Source organism: Bos taurus, chromosome 15, assembly GCF_002263795.3.
Source record: "Bos taurus isolate L1 Dominette 01449 registration number 42190680 breed Hereford chromosome 15, ARS-UCD2.0, whole genome shotgun sequence".
NCBI lineage: Eukaryota > Metazoa > Chordata > Mammalia > Artiodactyla > Bovidae > Bos > Bos taurus.
Window position 1 is genome coordinate 6,223,645 of NC_037342.1, and position 24,132 is coordinate 6,247,776.

Below are 24,132 nucleotides of genomic sequence, written 5' to 3' on the forward strand. Positions count from 1 at the left end.
CTGCAATATCAAGGCCTTTATGTCATGAAATCTGGGTCAGGTACCAAAAGAACCAACAACATTTAGATCTGCAACATTTATAGTGTTGGGGTTTGGGTGTGGCTGGATCTTATGTGCCCTGGATCCTTCTCAACTGAGGGTTTCCCACCCAAATCAGGACTCAATTTTTGTCATTCTCTTGCATCAGCCACAGGTTACTACAGGTTATTTCACAGTTCTTAGCAGAAACAAAATGCAGACTTTAGGAGTACTGCAAGTCAAGACACGTGAGTAGCACTGGCTCCAAGGGCTGAAGAGACACTTAGGCAAAAACTATGCAGAACAGGTTATTCCATCCCAACTGGGACAGCAGACTCCTTCTCCAAGGAGAGAACAGACTAGGTTAGAAGTGTGCAAACTCGGTCTTGCCGGCTATACTTTCCTCTGAATAGCTACCAATTCTTTCGTGTCCCCTTGCCGCCATCCCCTCCACCCCCCCACCAGAGTCCACTTTAATAACTGCTTTAGGCACGGAAGCTGTCTAGAGAAGCCGGGAATCTGTGAAAGAAGATGCGGTATAATTTGGGGTATAGAGATCATGGATGATTTACGTATAAAGTGAGTGAAGTCGCTCAGTCGTGTCCGACTCTTTGCAACCCTATGGACTGTAGCCCACCAGGCTCCTCCACCCATGGAATTTTCTAGGCAAGAGTCCTGGAGTGGGTTGCCATTTTCTTTTCCAGGGGATATTCCCGACCGGGGGATCGAACCCGGGTCTCCCGCATTGCGGGCAGACGCTTTACCGTCTGAGCCACCAACGAATCACAAACGTAAACGAATTTGTCTTTTCCACCCCCCGCCCCATCTCAGAAAAACAACAACAAAAAAAAACCCTCTGACGGCACAGGACCCCTCAAAGGGGATCCCATCTACTCCAGCTTCTTTCCTGGACCTCCCTTTACGCCTCCCTCGCCCAAGGCTTCTCCCTGTCACTCGAAGCCGCAAGCATCCCCTGCACCCCACCAGAAAACTACTCTTCAAAGACTTCCTTCCGAGCCCAGCAAAGCCCGGCGCGCTCGCTATCCGGAGAGGCAGCAGGTGCTCGCTTTTTTCCAAAAAAAACCGAAACTGCCATTTCCGGGGGAAAAAAAAAAAGGAACTTGATGAAGCGTTCTGGGGCTCGAAGACACGCGCGGGAAGGGGAGGTGGCGAGGAGAGCCCCGCGCGCCCAATCGCAAGCCCCGCCCTGTCCCCGCCCCTCCGCCTCCGCCCCCGCCCCGTCCCTCCGCCTCAGCCCCTCCGCCTCGGCCCCGCCCCCCCGCCTCGGCCCCGCCCCTCCGCCTCGGCCCCTCCGCCTCGGCCCCGCCCCTCCGCCTCGGCCCCGCCGCCTCGGCCCAGTCCCCCCGCCTCAGCCCTCCGCCTCGGCCCCGCCCCGCCCCCACGTCTCGGTCCCGCCCCCTCAGCCCCCCCCCCCGCCCCGCCCCGAGGCCTCGGCCCCGCCCAGCCCCACCTCCTGGGCCGGCACGCGACGCCCCCTCCGGGCCAGGTTCCCGCGCCCGATTTGGTGTTTGGGGGGAGGCGGCGGGAGGGGCGGTGTGCGCGGCGGAAGGGGAAGGGGGAGGGGAAGGGGAGCAGGCTCTCAGCCGTGCCGCAGCCGCTCGGTGAGGACCCGCGAGGCCTCGGCGTCCCGCCTCGGAACAATGGGACTCGGCGCCCGAGGTTTCCTGACGTTGCTGGCCCTGGGGGTCGTGCTGGGGGTGGCGCTGCTGAAGGTTTTCACGGACAGCGCGGACCCCGAGGGTGAGTGGCCGCGGGGTCGCCCACGGCCCGCGAGCCTCCCGGCTGGCTGTGGCCGCGCGGAAAGTTGTGCGAGTGTGGGGACGAGCGCGCGGCGGCCGTGCGCGGGCCTGAGGGCGGCGGGGGGCGGCCGGGCGGCCTCGCGCCCCGCGGGGCCGCCGGCTGACTGGGCGTCTGGCCCTCTCCTCAGCTCCGGGGCTCGCCGCGGTCGCGGCCCGAGGGCGGCGAGTCACCTGTTGCGCTACCGACGACCGGCCTGCAGCGCGGTTGTTACAGCCTTTCCCCGAAGTTAACGTTTCTCGGGGAGGTTAGAGTTCCTCTCAGGCTTCCTTTTGTAAACGGTTAGGGGGACTGGAAAATATGTCTACCGACTCCTGAGCAGACGTGTCTACCAGTTAGTTGTGAACCTTTCAGCGTTTTCTGGCGTCTCATTGCCTCGTGTAAAATCAAACCAATTATGCATATAGTCTTAAGGACCCCAGACGCCTCAAGTTTGCACTTTGGGGCTCATGTGGCAGGTTGGGAGCTTCGGGGGCATGCGGCCAGCCCTCCCGGGCGCAGGTGATGCTCGCGCCCTTGTGGATGGCCGCTCCCGGTCCCTCGTGTACCGTAAACAGCGGTCGAGGCGCATCAGCTCTGCCGCCTTGAACAGCTGCGCGGATGTTAGGAGTTCAGGACACCGCCAGTAGAGTCATGACAGAATGATTTTGACCTTTCGCTCCTGGGGGAAGGGAGGTGTCCCTTTAGGCCCTTGGCCTTTTGGGGACTTTTTCGATAAAGCGGCGAAAGCTGGGATTTCCTGTGTAAATTCTGTTTTCTCTTTGTCAACTCTAATAGAAGTCAGATAACTGGTTAATGATCAGTAAACCACAGTGAGTTAGTTTAAAGACCCAAGCTTTTCATGGCTTTTAAATTCTATCCACTGTATATTTAGCTTTACATTAGTTTTATCCAGCAGTTTGCAAAACCAGGTAATTCAGACACAACGCCTACTTTTGCTAGAATAATCTGGGTGAATCAGACAACGATTTTCGTTTGTTTTGCTGAATTTTTTTTTTGCTTTGCTGAATTGCACATGTGACAGACTAGCTTTGTAGACCACATTTTGAGATCATTTAAGGAAAGAAGATCAGTAAAAGCATGTCCATCGTATTTTCAATATTACGAGGTGTTTGATTGTAAAAGTGAACAGTCTAAAGAGTATAACTTGGTGCTAATTTTATACCAATATTTATGTCAGTAGGTCTCCATTTTTTATGTTACTTTGTGAAAGTATACGTTTTTATTGTTTCTCTGAATTACTGAGTAGAGAAAAAGTGTCCTTGCTTTTCTTTTCCCCTCATAACAGATTTTTTTTGTCCTAATTTAATACTCACTTTTTGACAGTTCTGTTTATTACCTGATATCTCACTAGATGTTAACGCTGTTTGAAAAATTTGGGATGCTCTACTATGTGAGAGCCTTGATTTCATGAACTGGTATAACCAATGTGAGTGGGAATCCATTTCTCCAGACTATAATGTCACCTTGAAACTAAAGGAAGGTTCTATAAAGGAAATCTCAAAAGAACTAAATGTTGTTCTAGTGTTTATAGGTAATCTGTAATCCATTTAAAGTGTCATTATGAAATACAGTGATTTTTGTCATACTAGAGTTCTGTAACTAATTTTTACTAGACACTTTCATCTCACTCTGTGAGCTTCTGTGCTAATTGAGGTCCATACCTCATCCCATTGGATCCTTCCAGTATTATACCCATTTTATAAATGAGGAAATTGAGGCTTAGAAGTTACCTAACTTGTGCAAAGTGAAACAACTAATAGATGTTTGATTTCAGAGGCCAGAATCAATCTTTCAACCATTTTCCACTAAGCTACATTGTGTGATGTTGACTCTTCAAGCAATACTGTCATTGCCCAGAATATTGTGGGAAAAAATAAAAAGATTACTGAAATTCTACTTTTAAGATTTTCTTCAGTCTGCTGCATAATTTCATAAATATTTTCGCTGAAGGAGGAGGGATAGTATGAATAAGTTAGCAAGCCAGCAAACAGGATAGAACGTGGTAGTACAATGAAAGATATAAGGGAGGGGAAAGCTGTTAGTCAGGACTGTTAGCAGTAGCAAGTGACAGAAACCCACCTTAAACAAGCATAGGGGAAAGGAAGGACTTCAATGACCATGAACTGAAAAGTCTAAGGGTTGAGGTAGCTTCAGAAATGCTGCCTTCAAGAGTTCAAAGAGGTTGCTAAGAGATGGCCATTTCTAACACTAGATTACATCTGTCAAACCTTAGGCAAGCCCTAAAGTGTTCTTAGCCTGTAGGGGGAATCCAAATAAGAGGAACTTTCTAAAGTGATTCAGTTCAGTTCAGTTCAGTCACTCAATCGTGTCCGACTGTTTGTGACCACATGGACTGCAGCACGCCAGGCCTCCCTGTCCATCACCAACTCTCGGAGCCTACTCAAACTCATGTCCACCGAGTCAATGATGCCATCCAACCATCTCATCCTCTGTCGTCCCCTTCTCTTCCCACTTTCAATCTTTCCCAGTGTCAAGGTCTTTTCAGATGAGTCAGTTCTTCACATCAGTTGGCCAGAGTATTGGAGTTTAAACTTCAGCATCAGTCCTTCCAATGAATATTCAGGACTGATTTCCTTTAGGATGGACTGGTTGGATCTCCTTGCAGTCCAAGGGACTCTCAAGGGTCTTCTCCAACACTGAAGTTCAAAAGCACCAATTCTTTGGTGCTCAGCTTTCTTTATAGTCCAACTCTCACATCCATAAAGGACTACTGGAAAAACCATAGCTTTGACCAGATGGACCTATGTTGGCAAAGTGATGTCTCTCCTTTTTAATATACTGTCTAAAGTGATTGCCACACTTCAAAAACCACCATAATGGGTAGCCAATTAGGAGATGAAATTAATCTTTAATGATTCTGGGCCACTTTATGAACTTAATTCCATTTAGAGTAGTATTGTGCTATATAATACTTGAGTCTTTTTTTGTCAAGTAAAGCATCTACCTCCTTGTACCTAGATTGTCCAAGACATTCTTTATTTCAGCTTGCACACAGTGGGTACTTAATAAGTATTTTTTGAAAAAAGGTGAAGAGCTTAGAAGATAGTTTCTGCCTTCTTCCTCAAGTCAAAAAAAGAGAAAAAAGTAAAGCACCGGTCATAAGAGTGACAACAGCAGGGAGAGAAAAACAGGAGGCTCTTGTAATCTGGGCAAAAGATGAAGACATGGGGTAATGGGGATAAGTGGGTGGAGTCTAGATCTACTTGGGGTGTGGAACTGAAATCATTGCTAATGGATTGGATGGTGGAGTGAGGAAGAAGGAAGACTCAAAAGATAACTTCCTGGTGTTAGAGTTGAGCAACCAGCAATGCAACAACTGGGAACAACTGCCAACTTCCAGAGGGCAGAAGCAGGTTTATCGTAGAAAATCAACACTTCCAGTTGGCACTCTCATGTACGCACTTTGGAATCAAACAGCCTGGTCCACATCTGAGGCTCCACCGCTTACTGGCTGGGTGGCCAGAATCTGCCTGAAGGCAGGAAACCCTGGTTTGATTCCTGAGTGGGAAAGATCCCCTGGAGAAAGGGATCGGCTACCGACTCCAGTTTTCATGGGCTTCTCTGGTGGCTCAGGTGGTAAAGAATCCACCTGCGGTACAGGAGACCTGGATTCAATCCCTGGGTTGGGAAGATCCCCTAGAAGAGGACTTGGCAACTCACTCCAGTATTCTTACCTGGAGAATCTCCGAGGACAGAGGTGCCTGGTGGGCTACAGTCCATGGGATCACAAAGAGTCAAACACAGTGGAGCAACTAAACACAGCTGGGTGGTCCCCTGTGGGTCTTCCTATGGGTCTTCTGTCACTGCCTAGCTGTGTTCCTGTCGCAGAATTGTTTTGGGGGTTAGATGGGCTAATGCAGGTTACATGCTCCCCACAAGGCCTGGCATGTAGTAAGCCCTTCATAGTATTGTCAGTTATTTGCTACCTGCTGCTAAATACATCTAAATACATAGCCTACTGACCTTGATCTTTTTCAGGTTTAATCTTCACACCATAGTCTTGGGATAAATGCATTATGGTTCCAGCAAAAGGAAGAAATTTGCACACAGAGTAAAGATAGCTCCATCAGAATTGTTATTGCTTACTTTCTTTGTACTTGGGAGGTTTTTGCTGTGGGGAGGGCCTTCTTTGGAAGTACACAATAGCATACTTGCTCGCCTCCCATGTAATATATGTATTTAATCTTCCCTTATACAAAGATCCAAGGTGAATAATGCACCCTGAAAAGTTGCGGAGCATAGAATTCTTCCAAACTTTTTCCAAATTTTAAGTTACTAGTTAAAAATTCAAAGAATTATATCAACAATGCTTCCAATTTTATGTGAAAACCCTAACCCACTTCATCTTCTCTCCATTGTATGAAGTTAGGCATGCTGGTGCACAAGACCTTGGGCACTCATTAGTAGTAAGGGTGATCCACTCTCCTCAGAAGAGCAAAGTTGTCTGTAGTAGAAATTCCTCATAACCACATGGCCTCCTGTCCAAACTATTTTATCAGTGGCTGGCACATAGTAAGTACTAGGTAAATGTGTACATTAGCTATATGTTTTCTGTCTTAAAAAATCTAGTAATATAGATCTAGATTTATGAACAGTATAAGGCACATTTCATAGAAGCAGTGCAAAAGTAGAACTTCCTGCAGAATAATCTACCCTGCCACCCCTCAGGGGCTGAAAGAAACATATTGCCAGTACCCTTATTAAATATTGATGGCCGTTATTCACAGGATATTTCTTTGTTTTTATAGGATCTGTAAGTCAGAAGAATCTTATGTCTGTAGAAAATTCCAATGATAACCAACAAGGTGAGTTTAACAAGGTCAGAAGACGGATTATCTGCCTAGCGTACATAAAGTAATATCAGCTAGTCCAGTGCATGTAAACTGGTACACTGACCTGTCTTAACCATGATTTGTGCGTTTGTGAATACTTAAAGCCTACCATCAAAGGCTTCCCTTAGTAGGCATCAGGAAATGATAGTTCACTGGATTCACCATCTTTCTCAGTTTAGCAAAGTTTTCAGTAAATTTTAGAACTATTAATAAAAAAAATGCTGGAATTTATTACTGAGTTTTCAAGCACATTTTTAGGTATGACATTTTGCACTCTGCCTATGAATACGAACTAGAATTCATAAATCTGCTGATCTTGCTGGTGGAAGAAATCACTTTAAGCTGGTCAGCCATGACAGCCTTAATTTGCCTTGGTGGACTCTAAGGAGACCCTGCTTATATTTCACCCATCAGTTAGATTTCAATCCACACCATTGCTTCCTTATTAAAACAATAGATGAGGCTTTTTTTCTTCTGCTTTTAGTTTAGGACAGATGGATTTCTTCCTTGATTTTCTGTATTAACATGGAAGCATAGGAACCAGACTAATGTTATAATAATAGTACCATCAACGCATGTTTCTTCTAAGTGATATTTAGTTTATCTTCTCACTGCCTTTATTAAGAGTGACAGAGGTAGAAACTTAAAAAAGGTATACAAATCCTATCACTGAACCCATTTTTTCTACTTTTATTCAACAAATATTTATTAAGTGTCTTTAATGTGTGGACACAGTACAAAAGGGACCAAGCTCTGACTTCTTGGAGTTTTTCTTTGTTTTTTGTGTTATTTTATTGTTGAAACATGCACGTAACATAAAATTCACAACGTTAGCCATTTTTAAGTGTACAGGTGGCATTAAATACATTCACAATATTATGCAATTTTTTTTGAAGATATTTTTATTTTATAGCTGTGACTAGATGGACCTTTGTTTGCAAAGTAATGTCTCTGCTCTTTAATATGCTATCTATATGGTGATTGCCAGACTTCAAAAGCCACCATAATGGGTAGCCAATTAGGAGACGAAATTAATCTTTAATGAATCTGTGCCACTTTATGAACTTAATTCCATTTAGTGAAGTATTCTCCTGTAATACTTGGTCTTTTTCTGTCATGTAAAGTATCCGCCTCCTTGTACTTAGATTGTCCAAGACAGTCTTTATTTCAGTGCTTGCACACAGTAGGTACTTCCTAAGTATTTTTTGAAAAAGGTGAAGAGGTCTTAAAACTAGAAAGTGCTTAGAAAGAAGGCAGTTTCTGCCTTCTTCCTCAAGCCAGAAAAAGGAAAAAAGGAAAGTATCCATCATAAGAGTGACAACAGCAGGGAGAGGAAAACATGAGGCTCTTGTAATCTGGGCAAAAGATGAAGACATGGGTAATGGGGATAAGTGGGTGGAGTCTAGATCTACTTGGGGTGTGGAACTGAAATCATTGCTAATGGATTGGATGGTGGAGTAAGGAAGAAGGAAGAATGAAAAGATAACTTCCTGGTGTTAGGGTTGAGCAATCACCAATGCAACAACTGGGAACATGAGGGCAGAAGCAGGTTTATCGTAAATCAGCACTTTGATTTGGCACTCTCATGTACACGCTTTGGAATCAAACAGCCTGGTCCACATCTGAGACTCCACCGCTTACTGGCTGGGTGGCCAGATTCGCCTGCAAGGCAGGAAACCCTGGTTAGATTCCTGAGTGGGAAAGATCCCCCTGGAAAACAGGATCGGCTACCCACTCCAGTATTCATGGGCTTCCATGGTGGCTGAGATGGTAAAGAATCCACCCGCAGTGCAGGAGACCTGGATTCAATCCCTGGGTTGGGAAGATCCCCTGGAGGAGGACATGGCAGCTCACTCCAGTATTCTTGTCTGGAGCATCTCCATGGACAGAGGTGCCTGGTGGGCTACAGTCCACGGGATCGCAAAGTCAGACACAGCGGAGCAAATAAACACAGCTGGGTGGTCTTCTATGGGTCTCCTGTGGGTCTTCCTATGGGTCTTCTGTCACTGCCTAGCTGTGTTCCTGTCGCAGAATTGTTTGGGGGTTAGATGGGCTAATGCAGGTTACATGCTCCCCACAGGTCCTGGCACTTTTAAGCCCTTCATAATATTGCCAGTTATTTGGTACCTGCTGCTAAATACATCTAAATATATGGTCTACTGACCTTGATCTTTTCCAGGTTTAATCTTCACACCATAGCTTTTTGGGAATAATGTACTATGGTTCCAGCAAGAGGAAGAAATTTTCTCACACAGTAACGATAGCTCCATCAGAATTGTTATTGCTTACTTTCTTTTTACTTCAAAGGTTTTTTTTGAGGGGAGGCCTTCTTTGTGAAAAGTACACAATAATACACTTGCTCGCCTCCCATGTAATATGTGTTTTTAATCTTCCATTATGTAAAGATCCAGGGTAAATAATGCACCCTGAAAAGTTGCTTAACTGAAGCGTAGAATTCTTCCAAACTTTTTCCAAATTTTAAGGTACTAGTTAAAAATTCCAGAGAAGACAATGGCACCCCACTCCAGTACTCTTGCCTGGAAAATCCCATGGACAGAGGAGCCTGGTAGGCTGCAGTCCATGGTGTCACGAAGAGTCAGACCTGACTGAGCGACTTCGTTTTCACTTTTCACTTTCCTGCAATGGAGAAGGAAATGGCAGCCCACTCCAGTGTTCTTCCCTGGAGAATCCCAGGGACAGGGGAGCCTGGTGGGCTGCCGTCTTTGGGGTCGCACAGAGTTGGACACAACTGAAGCAAATTAGCAGCAGCAGTTAAAAATTCAAAGAATTATCTTGAGAAGGCTTCCAACTTTACATGAAAACCCTAAGCGACTTCATCTTCTCTCCGTTGTTTTATGTTAGGTGTGCTGGTGTACAAGACCTGGGCACTCGTTAATAGTAAGGGTGGTCCACTCTCCTCAGAAGAGCAGAGTTGTCAGTATTAGAAATACCTCATAACCACATGGCCTCATGTCCAAACTATTTTTCAGTGGCTGGCACATAGTAAGTACCTGGTAAGTGTGTACATTAGCTATATGTTTTCTGTCTTAAGTAATCCAGTAATAGAGATCTAGATTTATGAACAATTTCAAGGCCTGTTTCATAGAAACAGTGCAGAAGTAGAACATCCTGTGGAATAATCTACCCTCCCAACCCACATAGGCTGAAAGAAAAACATTGCCAGTATCCTTAGTTAAATATTGATGTCCTTTCTTCACAGAATATTTCTTTGTTTTTATAGGAACTGCAGACAATGATTCTAAATCTCCAGAAAACTCCAAGGATAACCAAGGAGGTGAGTTTAAAAAGGTCAAAAAACGGATTATCTGCCTAGCATACATGAAATAGTAACAGCTAATCAAGTACATGTAAGCTGGTACACTGACCTGTCTTAACCATGATTTGTGCGTTTGTGAATACTCAGAGCCTACCATCAAAGGCTTCCCTTAGTGGGCATCAGGAAATGATAGTTCACTGGATTCACCACCTTTCTAAGTCTAGCAAAGTTGTGAGTAAATTCTAAAACTCTTAATAAAAACATACAGAAATATATTACTGAATGTAGAAGCACATTTTTAGGTATGACATTTTGGGCTCTGCCTATGAATATGACTAGAATTCATAAATCTGCTGATCTTGCTGGTGGAAGAAATCACTTTAAGCTGGTCAGCCATGGCAGCCTTAATTTGCCTTCAATCCACCCCCTTGCTTCCCTATTGAAACACTAGATGAGGCTCTTTTCTTGTGCCTTTAGTTTGGGACAGATGGATTTCTTCCTTGATTTTCTCAATTAACATGGAAGGATAGGAACAAGACTGATGTTTTATAGTACCATAAACGCATGTTTCTTCTAAGTAATATTTAGTTTATTTTCTCACTGCCTTTATTAAGAGTGACGGGGGTAGAAACTTAAAAAGGTACAAAAATCCTATCACTGGACCCATTTTTTCAACAAATATTTATTGAGTGTCTCTAATGTGTGGGCACAGTACAAAAGGGACCAAGCTCTGACTTCTGGGAGTTTTTGTTTGTTTTTTGTGACATTTTATTGTTGAAACATACGCATAACTTAAAATTCACAGAGTTAGCCATTTTTAAGTGTTCAGTTCAGTCACTCAGTTGTGTCCAACTCTTTGCAACCCCATGGACCACAGCACGCCAGGCCTCCCTGTCCATCACCAACTCTTGGAATCCACCCAAACTCATGTGCATCGAGTCGGTATTGCCATCCAGCCATCTCATCCTCTGTCGTCCCCTTCTCCTCCTGCGCCCAGTCTCTCCCAGCATCAGGGTCTTTTCCAATGAGTCAACTCTTCGCATTAGGTGGCCAAAGTACTGGAGTTTCAGCCTCAGCATCAGTCCTTCAAATGAACACCCAGGACTGATCTCCTTCAAGATGGACTGGTTGGATCTCTTTGCAGTCCAAGGGACTCTCAAGAGTCTTCTCCAACACCACAGTTCAAAAGCATCAGTTCTTTGGTGCTCAGCTTTCTTCATAGTCCAACTCTCACATCCATACATGACCACTGGAAAAACCATAGCCTTGACTAGATGGACCTTTGTTGGCAAAGTAATATCTCTGCTTTTGAATATGCTATCTAGGTTGGTCATAACTTTCTTTCCAAAGAGTAAGCATCTTTTAATTTCATGGCTGCAGTCATCGTCTGCAGTGATTTTGGAGCGCAAAAAAATAAGTCTGTCTCTGTTTCCACTGTTTCCCCATCTATTTCCCATGAAGTGATGGGACCAGATACCACCATCTTAGTTTTCTGAATTTTGAGTTTTAAACCAACTTTTTCACTCTCCTCTTCACTTTCATCAAGAGGCTTTTGAGTTCCTCTTCACTTTCTGCCATAAGGGTGGTGTCATCTGCGTATCTGAGGTTATTGATATTTCTCCCAGCAATCTTGATTCCAGCTTGTGCTTCTTCCAGCCCAGCGTTTCTCATGATGTACTCTGCATAGAAGTTAAATAAGCAGGGTGACAATATACAGCCTTGACGTACTCCTTTTCCTGTTTGGAACCAGTCTGTTGTTCCATGTCCAGTTCTAACTGTTGCTTCCTGACCTGCATATAGGTTTCTCAAGAGGCAGGTCAGGTGCTCTGGTTTTCCCATCTCTTTCAGAATTTTCCACAGTGTATTGTGATCCACACAGTCAAAGGCTTTGGCATAGTCAATAAAGAAGAAATAGATGTTTTTCTGGAACTCTTGCATTTTCAATGATCCAGCGGATGTTGGCAATTTGATCTGTGGTTCCTCTGCCTTTTCTAAAACGAGCTTGAACATCTGGAAGTTCACATTTCACGTACTGCTGAAGCCTGGCTTGGAGAATTTTGAGCATTACTTTACTAGCATGTGAGATGAGTGCAATGGTGCAAGTACTTTAAGCATTCTTTGGCATTGCCTTTCTTTGATAATACACTTTCTTTTTAAGTGTACAGGTGGCATTAAATACATTCACAATGTTGTGCAGTGTCATGGGGATTTTTTATTAAATTTTTATTGAAGTACAGTTAATTTGCAATGTTGTGTTCATTTCTGCTGTACAGCAAAATGACTTAGTTATATGCATGTATACATTCTTTTCATTTTCTTTTCCTTGTGGTTTATTGCAGAATAGTGAACGGAGTTCCCTGAGCACCGTTGTTGTTTCTCAGTTCTGTATGTAACAGTTTGCATCTACTAACCCCAGACTCCTAGTCCCTCCCTCCCAGGCCCAGGCTCCCCCTGGGAAACCCTATGTCTGTTCTGTATGTCTGTGAGTCTGTTTCTACTTCATAGATAGGTTCATTTTTGTCATATTTTAGATTCCACATATAAGTGATTTGTTGTTGTTGAGTTACTAAGTTGTGTCTGACTCTGTGACCCCATGGACTGAAGCATGCCAAGCTTCCCTGTCCTTCATCTCTCCCAGGGTTTGCTCAAACTCATGTCCATTTAATCAGATTACTGATTAATCAGTGATTAACCCATCCAGTCACTTCATCCTCTGTTGCCTCCTTCTGCTTTTGCCTTCAATCTTTCCCAGCATCAGGGTCTTTTCCAATGAGTCAGCTCTTTGCATCAGGTGGCCAAAGTATTGTAGCTTCAACATCAGTCTTTCCAATGAACATTGAGGGTTGTTTACTTTAGGATTGACTGCTTTGATCTCCTTGTAGTCCAAGGGACTTTCAAGAGTCTTCTCGCAACACCACAGTTAAACACCATCAATTCTTTGGCATTCAGCTTTCTTTATAGTCCACCTCTGACACGCATACATGACTACTGCAAAAACCATAGCTTTGACTAGACAGACTATTTTTTGCAAAGTAATGTCTCTGCTTTTTAATATGCTATCTATAAAGTGATTGCCAGACTTCAAAAGCCACCATAATTGGTAGCCAGTTAGGTGATGAAATTAATCTTTAAGGAATCTGTGGCACTTTATGAACTTAACTTAATTCCATTTAGTGAAGTATTCTGCTGTAATACTTGGTCTTTATTTGTCATGTAAAGCACTTGACTCCTTGTACTTAGAAAGTCCAAGACAGTCTTTATTTTAGTGCTTGAACACAGTGGATACTTCATAAGTATTTTTTGAAAAAGGTGAAGAGATCTTAAAACTAGAAGAGCTTAGAAAGAAGGCAGTTTCTGCCTTCTTCCTCAAGCCAAAAAAAGAAAAGGAAAGCATCTGTCATAAGAGGGACGACAGCAGGGAGAGAAAAACAGGAGGCTCTTGTAATCTGGGCAAAAGATGAAGACATGGGGTAGTGGGGATAAGTGGGTAGAGTCTAGATCTACTTGGGGTGGGGAACTGAAATCATTGCTAATGGATTGGATGGTAGAGTGAGGAAGATGGAAGAATGAAAAGATAACTTCCTGGTGTTAGGGTTGAGCAACCAGCAATGCAACAACTGGGAACATGTGGGCAGAAGCAGGTTTATTGTAGAAAATCAGCACTTCAATTTGGCACTCTCATGTGTGCACTTTGGAATCAACAGCCTGGTCCACATCTGAGAATCCACCACTTACTGGCTGGGTGCCCAGAATCTGCCTGCAAGGCAGGAGACCCTGGTTTGATTCCTGGGTGGGAAAGATCCCCTGGAGAACGGGATCGGCTACCCACTCCAGTATTCATGGGCTTCCATGGTGGCTGAAATGGTAAAGAATCCACCTGTAGTGCAGGAGACCTGGAGTCCATCCCTGGGTTGGGAAGATCCCCTGGAGGAGGACATGGCAGCTCACTCCAGTATTCTTGCCTGGAGCATCTCCATGGACAGAGGTGCCTGGTGGGCTACAGTTAACGGGATCACAGAGTCAGACACAGTGGAGCAACTAAACACAGCTTGGTGGTCTCCTATGGGTCTTCTGTCACTGCCTAGCTGTGTTCCTGTCGCAGAATTGTTTGGGGGTTAGATGGGCTAATGCAGGTTACATGCTCCCCACAAGGCGTGGCATGTAGTAAGACCTTCGTAATATTGTCAGTTACTTGCTACCTGCTGCTAAATACATAGTCTACTGACCTTGATCTTTTTCAGGTTTCATCTTCACAGCATAGTCTTTTGGTATAAATGGATTATGGTTCCAGCAAGAGGAAGAAAATGGCAAAAAGAGTAAAGATAGCCTTATCAGAATTGTTATTGCTTACTTTCTTTGTACTTGGGAGTTTTTTGGGTTGGCGGAGGCATACTTTGGTGCTGCTGCTGCTAAGTCGCTTCAGTCGTGTCTGACTCTGTGCAACCCCATAGGCGGCAGCCCACCAGGTTCCCCCGTCCCTGGGATTCTCCAGGCAAGAACACTGGAGCGGGTTGCATTTCCTTCTCCAATGCATGAAAGTGAAAAGTGAAAGTGAAGTCGCTCAGTTGTGTCTGACTCTTAGCGACCCCATGGACTGCAGCCTACCAGGCTCCTCCGTCCATGGGGTTTTCCAGGCAAGAGTACTGGAGTGGGGTGCCATTGCCTTCTCCAGGGCATAGTTTGGGAAAGTACAAAATAACATACTTGCTCGCCTCCCATGTAATATATGTATTTAATCTTCCATTATATAAAGATCCAGGGTGAATATTGTACCCTGAAAAGCTGCTTATCTGGAGCATAGAATTCTTCCATACTTTTTCCAAATTTTAAGTTACTAGTTAAAAATTCAAAAAATTATATCAAGAAGGCTTCCAAGTTTACATGAAAACCCTAAGCCATTTCACCTTCTCTCCATTGTATGAAGTTAGGTGTGCTGGTGCATAAGACCTGGGCACTCGTTAATATTAAAGGTGGTCTGTTCTCCTCAGAAGAGCAGAGTTGTCAGTAGTAGAAATTCCTCATAACCGCATGGCCTCATATCCAATCTATTTTATCAGTGGTTGGCACATAGTAAGTACCTAGTAAGTGTTACATTAGCTACATGTTTTCTGTCTTAAAAAATCCAGTGATGCAGATCTAGATTTATGAACAGTTTCAAGGCATGTTTCATAGAAGCAGTGCAAAAGTAGAACTTCCTGTGGAGTAATCTACCCTGCCACCCCTTGGGGCCAAAAGAAACATATTGCCAGTACCCTTAGTTCAATGTTGATGGCCGTTCTTCACAGGATATTTCTTTGTTTTTATAGGATCTTCAAGCCAGAATAATCCTCAGTCTGAAAGAAACTCCAATGGTAACAACCAAGGAGGTGAGTTTTATAAGGTCAGAAAACAGATTATCTGCCTAGCATATATAAAGTAATATCAGCTAGTCCAGCACATGTAAACTGTACACAGGCCTGTCTTAACCATGATTTGTGCGTTTGTGAATACTTAAAGCCTACCATCAAAGGCTTCCCTTAGTAGGCATCAGGAAATGATAGTTCACTGGATTCATCATCTTTCTCAGTCTAGCAAAGTTGTGAGTAAATTCTAAAACTATTAATAAAAACATACTGGTATTACTGAGTTTTCTAGCGCATTTTTTTGGTATGACATTATGTCCTTTGCCTATGGGTATGAACTAGAATTCATAAATCTGCTGATCTTGCTGGTGGAAGAAATCACTTTAAGCTGGTCAGCCATGGCAACCTTAAGTTGCCTTGGTGGACTCTAAGGAGACCCTGCTTATATTTCACCCATCAGATAAATTTCCATCCACGCTGTTGCTTCCTTATTGAAACAATAGATGAGGCTTTTTTCTTGTGCTTTTAGTTTGGGACAGATGGATTTCTTTGTTGATTTTCTCAATTAACATGTAAAGATAGGAACCAGACTGATGTTACAAATAATGGTACCATCAACGCATGTTTCTTCTAAGTGATATTTAGTTTATCTTCTCACTGCCTTTATTAAGAGTGACAGAGGTAGAAACTTTAAAAAGGTACACAAATCCTATCACTGGACCCATATTTTCTACTTTTATTCGTAAATATTTATTGAGTGTCTTTAATGTGTGGACACAGTACAAAAGGGACCAAGCTATGACTCCTTGGAGTTTTTCTTTGTTTTTTGTGTTATTCTATTGTTGAAACAATCACATAACTAAAAATTCACAAAGTTAGCCGTTTTTCAGTGTAGAGGTAGCATTAAATACATTCACAACGTTGTGCAGTGTCGTGGAGATTTTTTAGTAATTTTTTATTGAAGTGCAGTTAATTTACAATGTTGTGTTCATTTCTGCTGTATAGCAAAATGACTTACTTATATACATGTATACATTGTTTTTTATTTTCTTTTCCATTATGGTTTATTTCAGAAGAGTAAATGGACTTCCCTGTGCACTGTTGTGTTTTCTGAGTTCTGTATGTAACAGTTTGCATCGAGTAATCGCAAACTCTTAGTCCCCTCCTCCCCGACCCCTGCTCCCCCTTGGAAACCCTAAGTCTGTTCTGTATGTCTGTGAGTCTGTTTCTACTTCAAACATAGGTTCATTTGCTCCATTTTTTGATTCCACATATAAGGGATTTGTTGTTGTTTAGTCACTAAATTGTGTTTGACTCTGTGACCACATGGACTGCAGCATGCCAAGCCTCCCTGTTCTTCATGTCTCCTGGAGTTTGTTTAAACTCATGTCCATTTAATCAGATCACTGATTAATCCGTGAGTAATCCATCCAATCACCTCATCCTCTGTTGTCCCCTTCTGCTTTTGCCTTCAATCTTTCCCAGCATCAGGGTCTTTTCCAGTGAGTCAGCTCTTTGCATCAGGTGGCCAAAGTATTGTAGCTTCAGCATCAGTCTTTCCAATGAATATTGAGGGTTGATTTTCTTTAGGATTGACTGGTTTGATCTCATTGCAGTCCAAGAGACTCTTACGAATCTTCTCTTGCACCACATTCAAAAGCATCAATTATTTTGTGTTGAGCCTTCTTTATGGTCCAACTCACATCTGCACATGACTACTGCAAAACCATAGCTTTGACTAGGCGGACCTTCGTTGGACCTTTTTAAAAAGCTAAGTATAAACTGATTGCAGACTGCAAAAGCCACCAGCCACCATAATGGGTAGCCAATTAGGAGATGAAATTAATCTTTAATGAATCTCTGTCACTTTATGAACTCAAGTCCATTTAGTGAAGTATTCTGCTGTAATACTTGGCTTTTTTTGTCAGATAAAGCACTCGCTTCCTTGTACTTAGATTGTCCAAGACACTCTTTATTTCAGTGCTTGCACACAGTAGGTATGTCATAAGTATTTTTGAAAAAGGGTGAAGAGATCTTAAAACTAGAAAGAGGGCAATTTCTGCCTTCTTCCTCAACGCAGAAAAAAGAAAAAAGGAAAACATGCATCATAAGAGTGACAACAGCAGGGAGAGAAAAACATGAGGCTCTTGTAATCTGGGCAAAAGATGAAGACATGGGGTAATGGCAATAAGAGGGTAGAGTCTAGAACTACTTGGGGTGTGGAACTGAAATCATGCTAATGGATTGGATGGTGGAGTGAGGAAGAAGGAAGAATGAAAAGATAACTTCCTGGTGTTCGGGTTGAGCAACCAGCAGTGCAAGAACTGGGAACGTGCGGGCAGAAGCAGGTTTATTGTAGAAAATCAGCACTTCGATTGCCACTCTTATGTGTGCGCTTTGGAATCAAACAGCCTGGTCCACATCTAAGAATCCGCCGCTTACTGATGGGTGGCCAGAATCTGCCTGAAAGGCAGAAGACCCTGGTTCGATTCCTGGGTGGGAAAGATCCCCTGGAGAAAGGGATTGGCTACCCATTCCAGTATTCACGGGCTTCCATGGTGGCTGAGATGGTAAAGAATCCGCCTGCAGTGCAGGAGACCTGGATTTGATCACTGGGTTGGGAAGATCCCCTGGAGGAGGACATGGCAACTCACTCCAGTATTCTTGCCTGGAGCATCTCCATGGACAGAGGTGCCTGGTGGGCTACAGTCCACAGGATTGCAAAGAGTCAGACACAGCGGAGCAACTAAACACAGCTGGGTGGCCTCCTGTGTGTCTCCTGTGGGTCTTCTGTCACTGCCTAGCTGTGTTCCTGTCGCAGAATTGTTTTGGGGGTTAGTTGGGCTAATGTAGGTTACATGCTCCCCACAAGGCCTGGCATGTAGTAAGCCCTTCATAATATTGTCAATTATTTGCTGCTGCTGCTGCTGCTAAGTCGCTTCAGTCGTGTCCAACTCTGTGCGACCCCATAGATGGCAGCACATCAGGCTCCACCGTCCCTGGGATTCTCCAGGCAAGAACACTGGAGTGGGTTGCCATTTCCTTCTCCAATGCATGAAAGTGAAAAGTGAAAGTGAAGTCGCTCAGTCGTGTCCGACTCTTAGCGACCCCATGGACTGCAGCCTACCAGGCTCCTCCGTCCATGGGGTTTTCCAGGCAAGAGTACTGGAGTGGGGTGCCATTGCCTTCTCCTAAATACATCTAAATACATAGTCTGCTGACCTTGATCTGTTTCAGGTTTAATGTTCACACCATAATCTTTTGCGATAAATGCGTTATGGTTCCAGCAAGAGAAAGAAATTTGCACACAGAGTAAGAATAGTACCATCAGAAATCTTATTGCTTGCTTTCTTTGTACTTGGGAGGCTTTTGTGGTGGGGGAGGTCTTTGGGAAAAGTACACAATAACATACTTGCTCGCCTCCCATGTAATATATATATTTAATCTTCCCTTATGCAAAGATCCAGGGTGAATAATGAACCCTGAAAAGTTGCTTAACTGAAGCATAGAATTCTTCCAAAGTTTTTTCCAAATTTTAAGTTACTAGTTAAAAATCCAAAGAATTATATCAAGATAGCTTCCAACTTTACGTGAAAACCCTAAGCCACTTCATCTTCCCTCCATTGTATGAAGTTAGGCGTGCTGGTGTACCAGACCTGGGGCACTCGTTAATCATAAGGGTGGTCCACTCTCCTCAGAAGAGCAGAGTTGTCAGTAGTAGAAATTCCTCATAATCACAAGGCCTCATGTCCAAACTATTTTATCAGTGGCTGGCACATAGTAAGTACCTGATAAGGGTTACATTAGCTATATGTCTTCAGTCTGAAAAAATCGAGCGATGCAGATCTAGATTTATGAAGTTTCAAGGCATGTTTCATAGAAGCAGTGCAAAAGTAGAATTGCCTATGGAATAATCTACCCTCTCGCCCCCAAGAGGCGAAAGAAACAAACAAAAAAAAGAAGCATAATGCCAGTATCGTTAGTCCAATATTGATGGCCGTTCTTCACAGGATATTTCTTTGTATTTATAGGACCTCCAAAACAGCAGAATCTTCAGTCTGCAGGAAACTCCAATGATAACCAAGGAGGTGAGTTTAAAAATTTCAGAAAACAGATTATCTGCCTAGCATACATAAAGTAATATCAGTACATGTCCAGTACATGTAAGCCTGTGCACTGATCTGTGTTAACCATGATTTGTGCATTTGTTAATACTTAAAGCCTACCATCGGGCTGCAGTTCATGGGGCCTCTAAGAGTCGGACATGACTGAGCGACTTCACTTTCACTTTTCACTGTCATGCATTGGAGAAGGAAATGGCAACCCACTCCAGTGTTCTTGCCTGGAGAATCCCAGGGACGGGGGAGCCTGGTGGGCTGCCATCTGTGGGGTCACATAGAGTTGGACACGACTGAAATGACTTAGCAGCAGCAAAGCCTACCATCGGCTTCCCTTAGTAGGCATCAGGAAATGATAGTTCAGTGGATTTACCATCTTTCTCAGTCTAGCAAAGTTGTGAGTAAATTCTAAAACTATTCATAAAAACATACTGGAATTTATTACTGAGTTTTCTAGCACATTTTTTGGTATGACATTGTGCGCTCTGCCTATGGATATGAACTAGAATTCATAAATCTGCTGATCTTGCTGGTGGAAGAAATCACTTTAAGCTGGTCAGCCATGACAGCCTTAATTTGCCTTGGTGGACTAGTTGAAGACCCTTCTTATATTTCACCCATCAATTAGATTTCAATCCACCCACTTGCTTCTTATTGAAACAGTAGATTAGGCTTTTTTGTTATGATTTTAGTTTAGGAGAGATGGATTTCTTCCTTGATTTCCTGAATTAACATGGATAGATAGGAACCTGACTGATGTTATAAATAATAGTACCATTAACGCATGTGTCTTCTAAATTATATTTAGTTTATCTTCTCACTGCCTTTATTAAGAGTGACAGAGGTAGAAACTTTAAAAAGGTACACAAATCCTGTCACTGGACCCATTTTTTCTACTTTATTCAACAAATATTTATTGAGTGTCTCTAATGTGTGGACACAGTACAAAAGGGACCAAGCTCTGACTTCTTGGAGTTTTTCTTTGCTTTTTGTGCTATTTTATTGTTGAAACATACACATAACGTAAAATTCACAATGTAGGCATTTATCAGCATAGAGGTGGCATTAAATACATTCACAACGTTGTGCAGTGTCATGGACATTTTTTAGTAATTTTTTATTGAAGTGCAGTTAATTTGCAGTGTTGTGTTCATTTCTGCTGTACAGCAAACTGACTTAGTTATATACATGTATACATTCTTTTTATTTTCTTTTCCATTGTGGTTTATTCCAGAATAGTAAATGGAGTTCCCTGAGCACCATTGTGGTTTTCAGTTCTATATGTAACAGTTTGCATCTACTAACCCCAGACTCCTAGTCCCTCCCTCCCAGACCCAGGCTCCCCCTTGGAAACCCTATGTCTGTTCTGTATGTCTGTGAGTCTGTTTCTACTTCATAGATAGGTTCATTTGTACCATGTTTTATATTCCACACGTAAGTGATTTGTTGATGTTTAGTCACTAAGTCGTGTCTGTGTCTGTGACCCCATGGACTGCAGCATGCCAAGCTTCCCTGTCCTTCATGTCTCCCAGAGTTTGCTCAAACTCGTCCATTTAATAGATCACTGATTAATTAGTGATTAATCCATCCAGTCACTTCATCCTCTGTTGCCCCCTTCTGTTTCTGCCTTCAATCTTTCCCAGCATCAGGGTCTTTTCCAATGAGTCAGCTCTTTGCATCAGGTGGCCAAAGTATTATAGCTTCAGCATCAGTCTTTCTAATGAATATTGAGGTTGGTGTTCTTTAGGATTGACTGGTTTGATCTCCTTGCTGTCCAAGGGACTCTTAAGAATCTTCTCCGGCACCACATTCAAAAGCATCAATTCTTTGTGTTCAGCCTTCTGTATGTTCTGACTCACATCTGTACCTGACTACTGTAAAAACCATAGATTTGACTAGACGGACTTTTGAAGGCAAAATAATATCTCTGCTTTTTAGTAAGCTATGTATAAAGTGGTTGCCAGACTTCAAAAGCCACCATAGTGGGTAGCCAATTAGGAGATCAAATTAATCTAATGAATCTGTGCCACTTTATGAACTTAATTCCATTTAGTGAAGTATTCTGCTGTAATACTTGGTCTTTTTTTGTCACGTGAAGCACCCACTTCCCTGTACTTTGATATCTAAGACATTCTTTGTTTCAGTGCTTGCACATAGTAGGTACTTCCTAAGTATTTTTTGAAAAAGGTGAAGAGGTCTTAAAACTAGAAACAGCTAGAAGGAGGGCAGTTTCTGCCTTCTTCCTCAATCCAGAGAAAAGAAAAATGGAAAACATCCATCATAAGAGTGACAACAGCACGGAGAGAAAAACAGAAGGCTCTTGTAATCTGGGCAGAAGATGAAGACATGGGGTAGTGGGGATAAGTGGGTAGAGTCTAGATCTACTTGGGGTGTGGAACTGAAATCATTGCTAATGGATTGGATGGTGGAGTGAGGAAGAAGGAAGAATGAAAAGATAACTTCCTGGTGTTCGGGTTGAGCAACCAGCAGTGCAAGAACTGGGAACATGTGGGCAGAAGCAGGATTGTAGAAAATCAGCACTTCGATTTGGCACTCTCATGTATGCGCTTTGGAATCAAACAGCCTGGTCCACATCTGAGACTCCACCACTTACTGGCTGGGTGGCCAGAATCTGCCTGCAAGGCACGAGACCCTGGTTCGATTCCTGGGTGGGAAAGATCCCCTGGAGAAAGGGATCAGCTACCCACTCCAGTTTTCATGAGCTTCCATGGTGGCTCAGATGGTAAAGAATCCGCCTGCAGTGCAGGAGACCTGGATTCGATCGCTAGGTTGGGAAGATCCCCTGGAGAAGAACATGGCAAGTCATTCCAGTATTCTTGCCTGGAGAATTTCCATGGACAGAGGTGCTTGGTGGGCTACATTCCACGGGATTGCAAAGAGTCAGACACAACGGAGCAACTAAACACAGCCGGATGGTCTCCTATGGGTCTCCTGTGGGTCTTCCTGTGGTGTTCTGTCACTGCCTAGCTGTGTTCCTGTCGCAGAATTGTTTTGGGGGTTAGTTGGGCTAATGCAGGTTATATGGTCCCCACAAGGCCTGGCATGTAGTAAGCCCTTCATAATATTGTCAGTTATTTGCTACCTGCTGCTAAATACATCTAAATACATAGTCTACTGACCTTGATCTTTTTCAGGTTTAATCTTCACAGCATAGTCTTTTGGTATAAATGGATTATGGTTCCAGCAAGAGGAAGATTGGCAGACCAAGTAAACATAGCTTCTTCAGAATTGTTTCTGTGTACTTTCCTTGTACTTGGGAGGTTTTTGGTGTGGGGGCGGCCTTCTTTGGGAAAGTACACAATACCATACTTGCTTGCCTCCCATGTAATAATATGTGTTTAATTTTCCATTATATAAAGATCCAGGGTGAATAATGCACCCTAAAAAGTTGCTTAACTGAAGCTTGCATTCCTCCAAATTTTTCCATATTTTAAGTTACTAGTTAAAAATTCAAAGAATTATATCAAGAAGGCTTCCAAGTTTACATGAAAACCCTAAGCCACTTCATCTTCTCTCCATTGTATGAAGTTAGGCATGCTGGTGTACCAGACCTGGGCACTCGTTAATAGTAAGGGTAGTCCACTCTCCTCAGAAGAGCAGAGTTGTCAGTAGAAATTCCTCATAACCACAAGGCCTCATGTCCAAACTATTTTATCAGTGGCTGGCGCATAGTAAATACCTGGTAAGTGTTACATTAGCTACATGTTTTCCGTCTTAAAAAATCCAGTGATGCAGATCTAGATTTATGAACAGTTTCAAGGCATGTTTCATAGAAGCAGTGCAAAAGTAGAATTTCCTGTGGAATAATCTACCCTGTCACCCCTCAGAGGCCAAAAGAAACATATTGCCTGTACCCCTAGTTCAATATTGATGGCCGTTCTTCACAGGATATTTCTTTGTTTTTATAGGATCTCCAAACCAGAATAATGGTCAGTCTGAAGAAAAGCCTGGTGGTCAAAAAGAAGGTGAGTTTAAAAAGGTCAGAAAACGGATTATCTGCCTAGCATACATAAAGTAATATCAGCTAGTCCAGTACATGTAAGCCTGTACACAGGCCTGTCTTAACCATGATTTGTGTGTTTGTGAATACTTAAAGCCTACCATCAAAGGCTTCCCGTAGTAGGCATCAGGAAATGATAGTTCACTGGATTTACCATCTTTCTCAGTCTAGCAAAGTTGTGAGTAAATTCTAAAACTATTAATAAAAACATACTGGAATTTATTACTGAGTTTTCTAGCACATTTTTTGGTATGACATTATGCACTCTCTGCCTGTGGATATGAACTAGAATTCATAAATCTGATCTTGCTGGTGGAAGAAATCACTTTAAGCTGGTCAGCCATGACAGCCTTAATTTGCCTTGGTGGACTAGTTGAAGACCCTTCTTATATTTCACCCATCAATTAGATTTCTATCCACCCACTTGCTTCTTATTGAAACAGTAGATTAGGCTTTTTTGTTATGATTTTAGTTTGGGACAGATGGATTTCTTCCTTGATTTCCTGAATTAACATGGATAGATAGGAACCTGACTGATGTTATAAATAGTACCATCAACGCATGTGTCTTCTAAATTATATTTAGTTTATCTTCTCACTGCCTTTATTAAGAGTGACAGAGGTAGAAACTTTAAAAAGGTACACAAATCCTGTCACTGGACCCATTTTTTCTACTTTATTCA

At 43.0% G+C, this 24,132-nt stretch overlaps 1 protein-coding gene across 1 annotated transcript in view; it reads left to right on the top strand.

Moving 5' to 3' along the window:
* The first annotated feature begins 1,142 nt into the window (after positions 1-1,142).
* Positions 1,143-24,132, top strand: part of TMEM123 (transmembrane protein 123) — an 80,959-nt gene continuing 57,969 nt past the window's right edge. Inside the window, exons 1-6 of the mRNA XM_002692936.5 lie at positions 1,143-1,779; positions 6,609-6,665; positions 9,934-9,987; positions 15,276-15,335; positions 19,343-19,399; positions 23,359-23,415. Coding sequence (XP_002692982.2) covers positions 1,143-1,779; positions 6,609-6,665; positions 9,934-9,987; positions 15,276-15,335; positions 19,343-19,399; positions 23,359-23,415 — 922 coding nt within the window. The remainder of the gene's footprint in view (positions 1,780-6,608; positions 6,666-9,933; positions 9,988-15,275; positions 15,336-19,342; positions 19,400-23,358; positions 23,416-24,132) is intronic.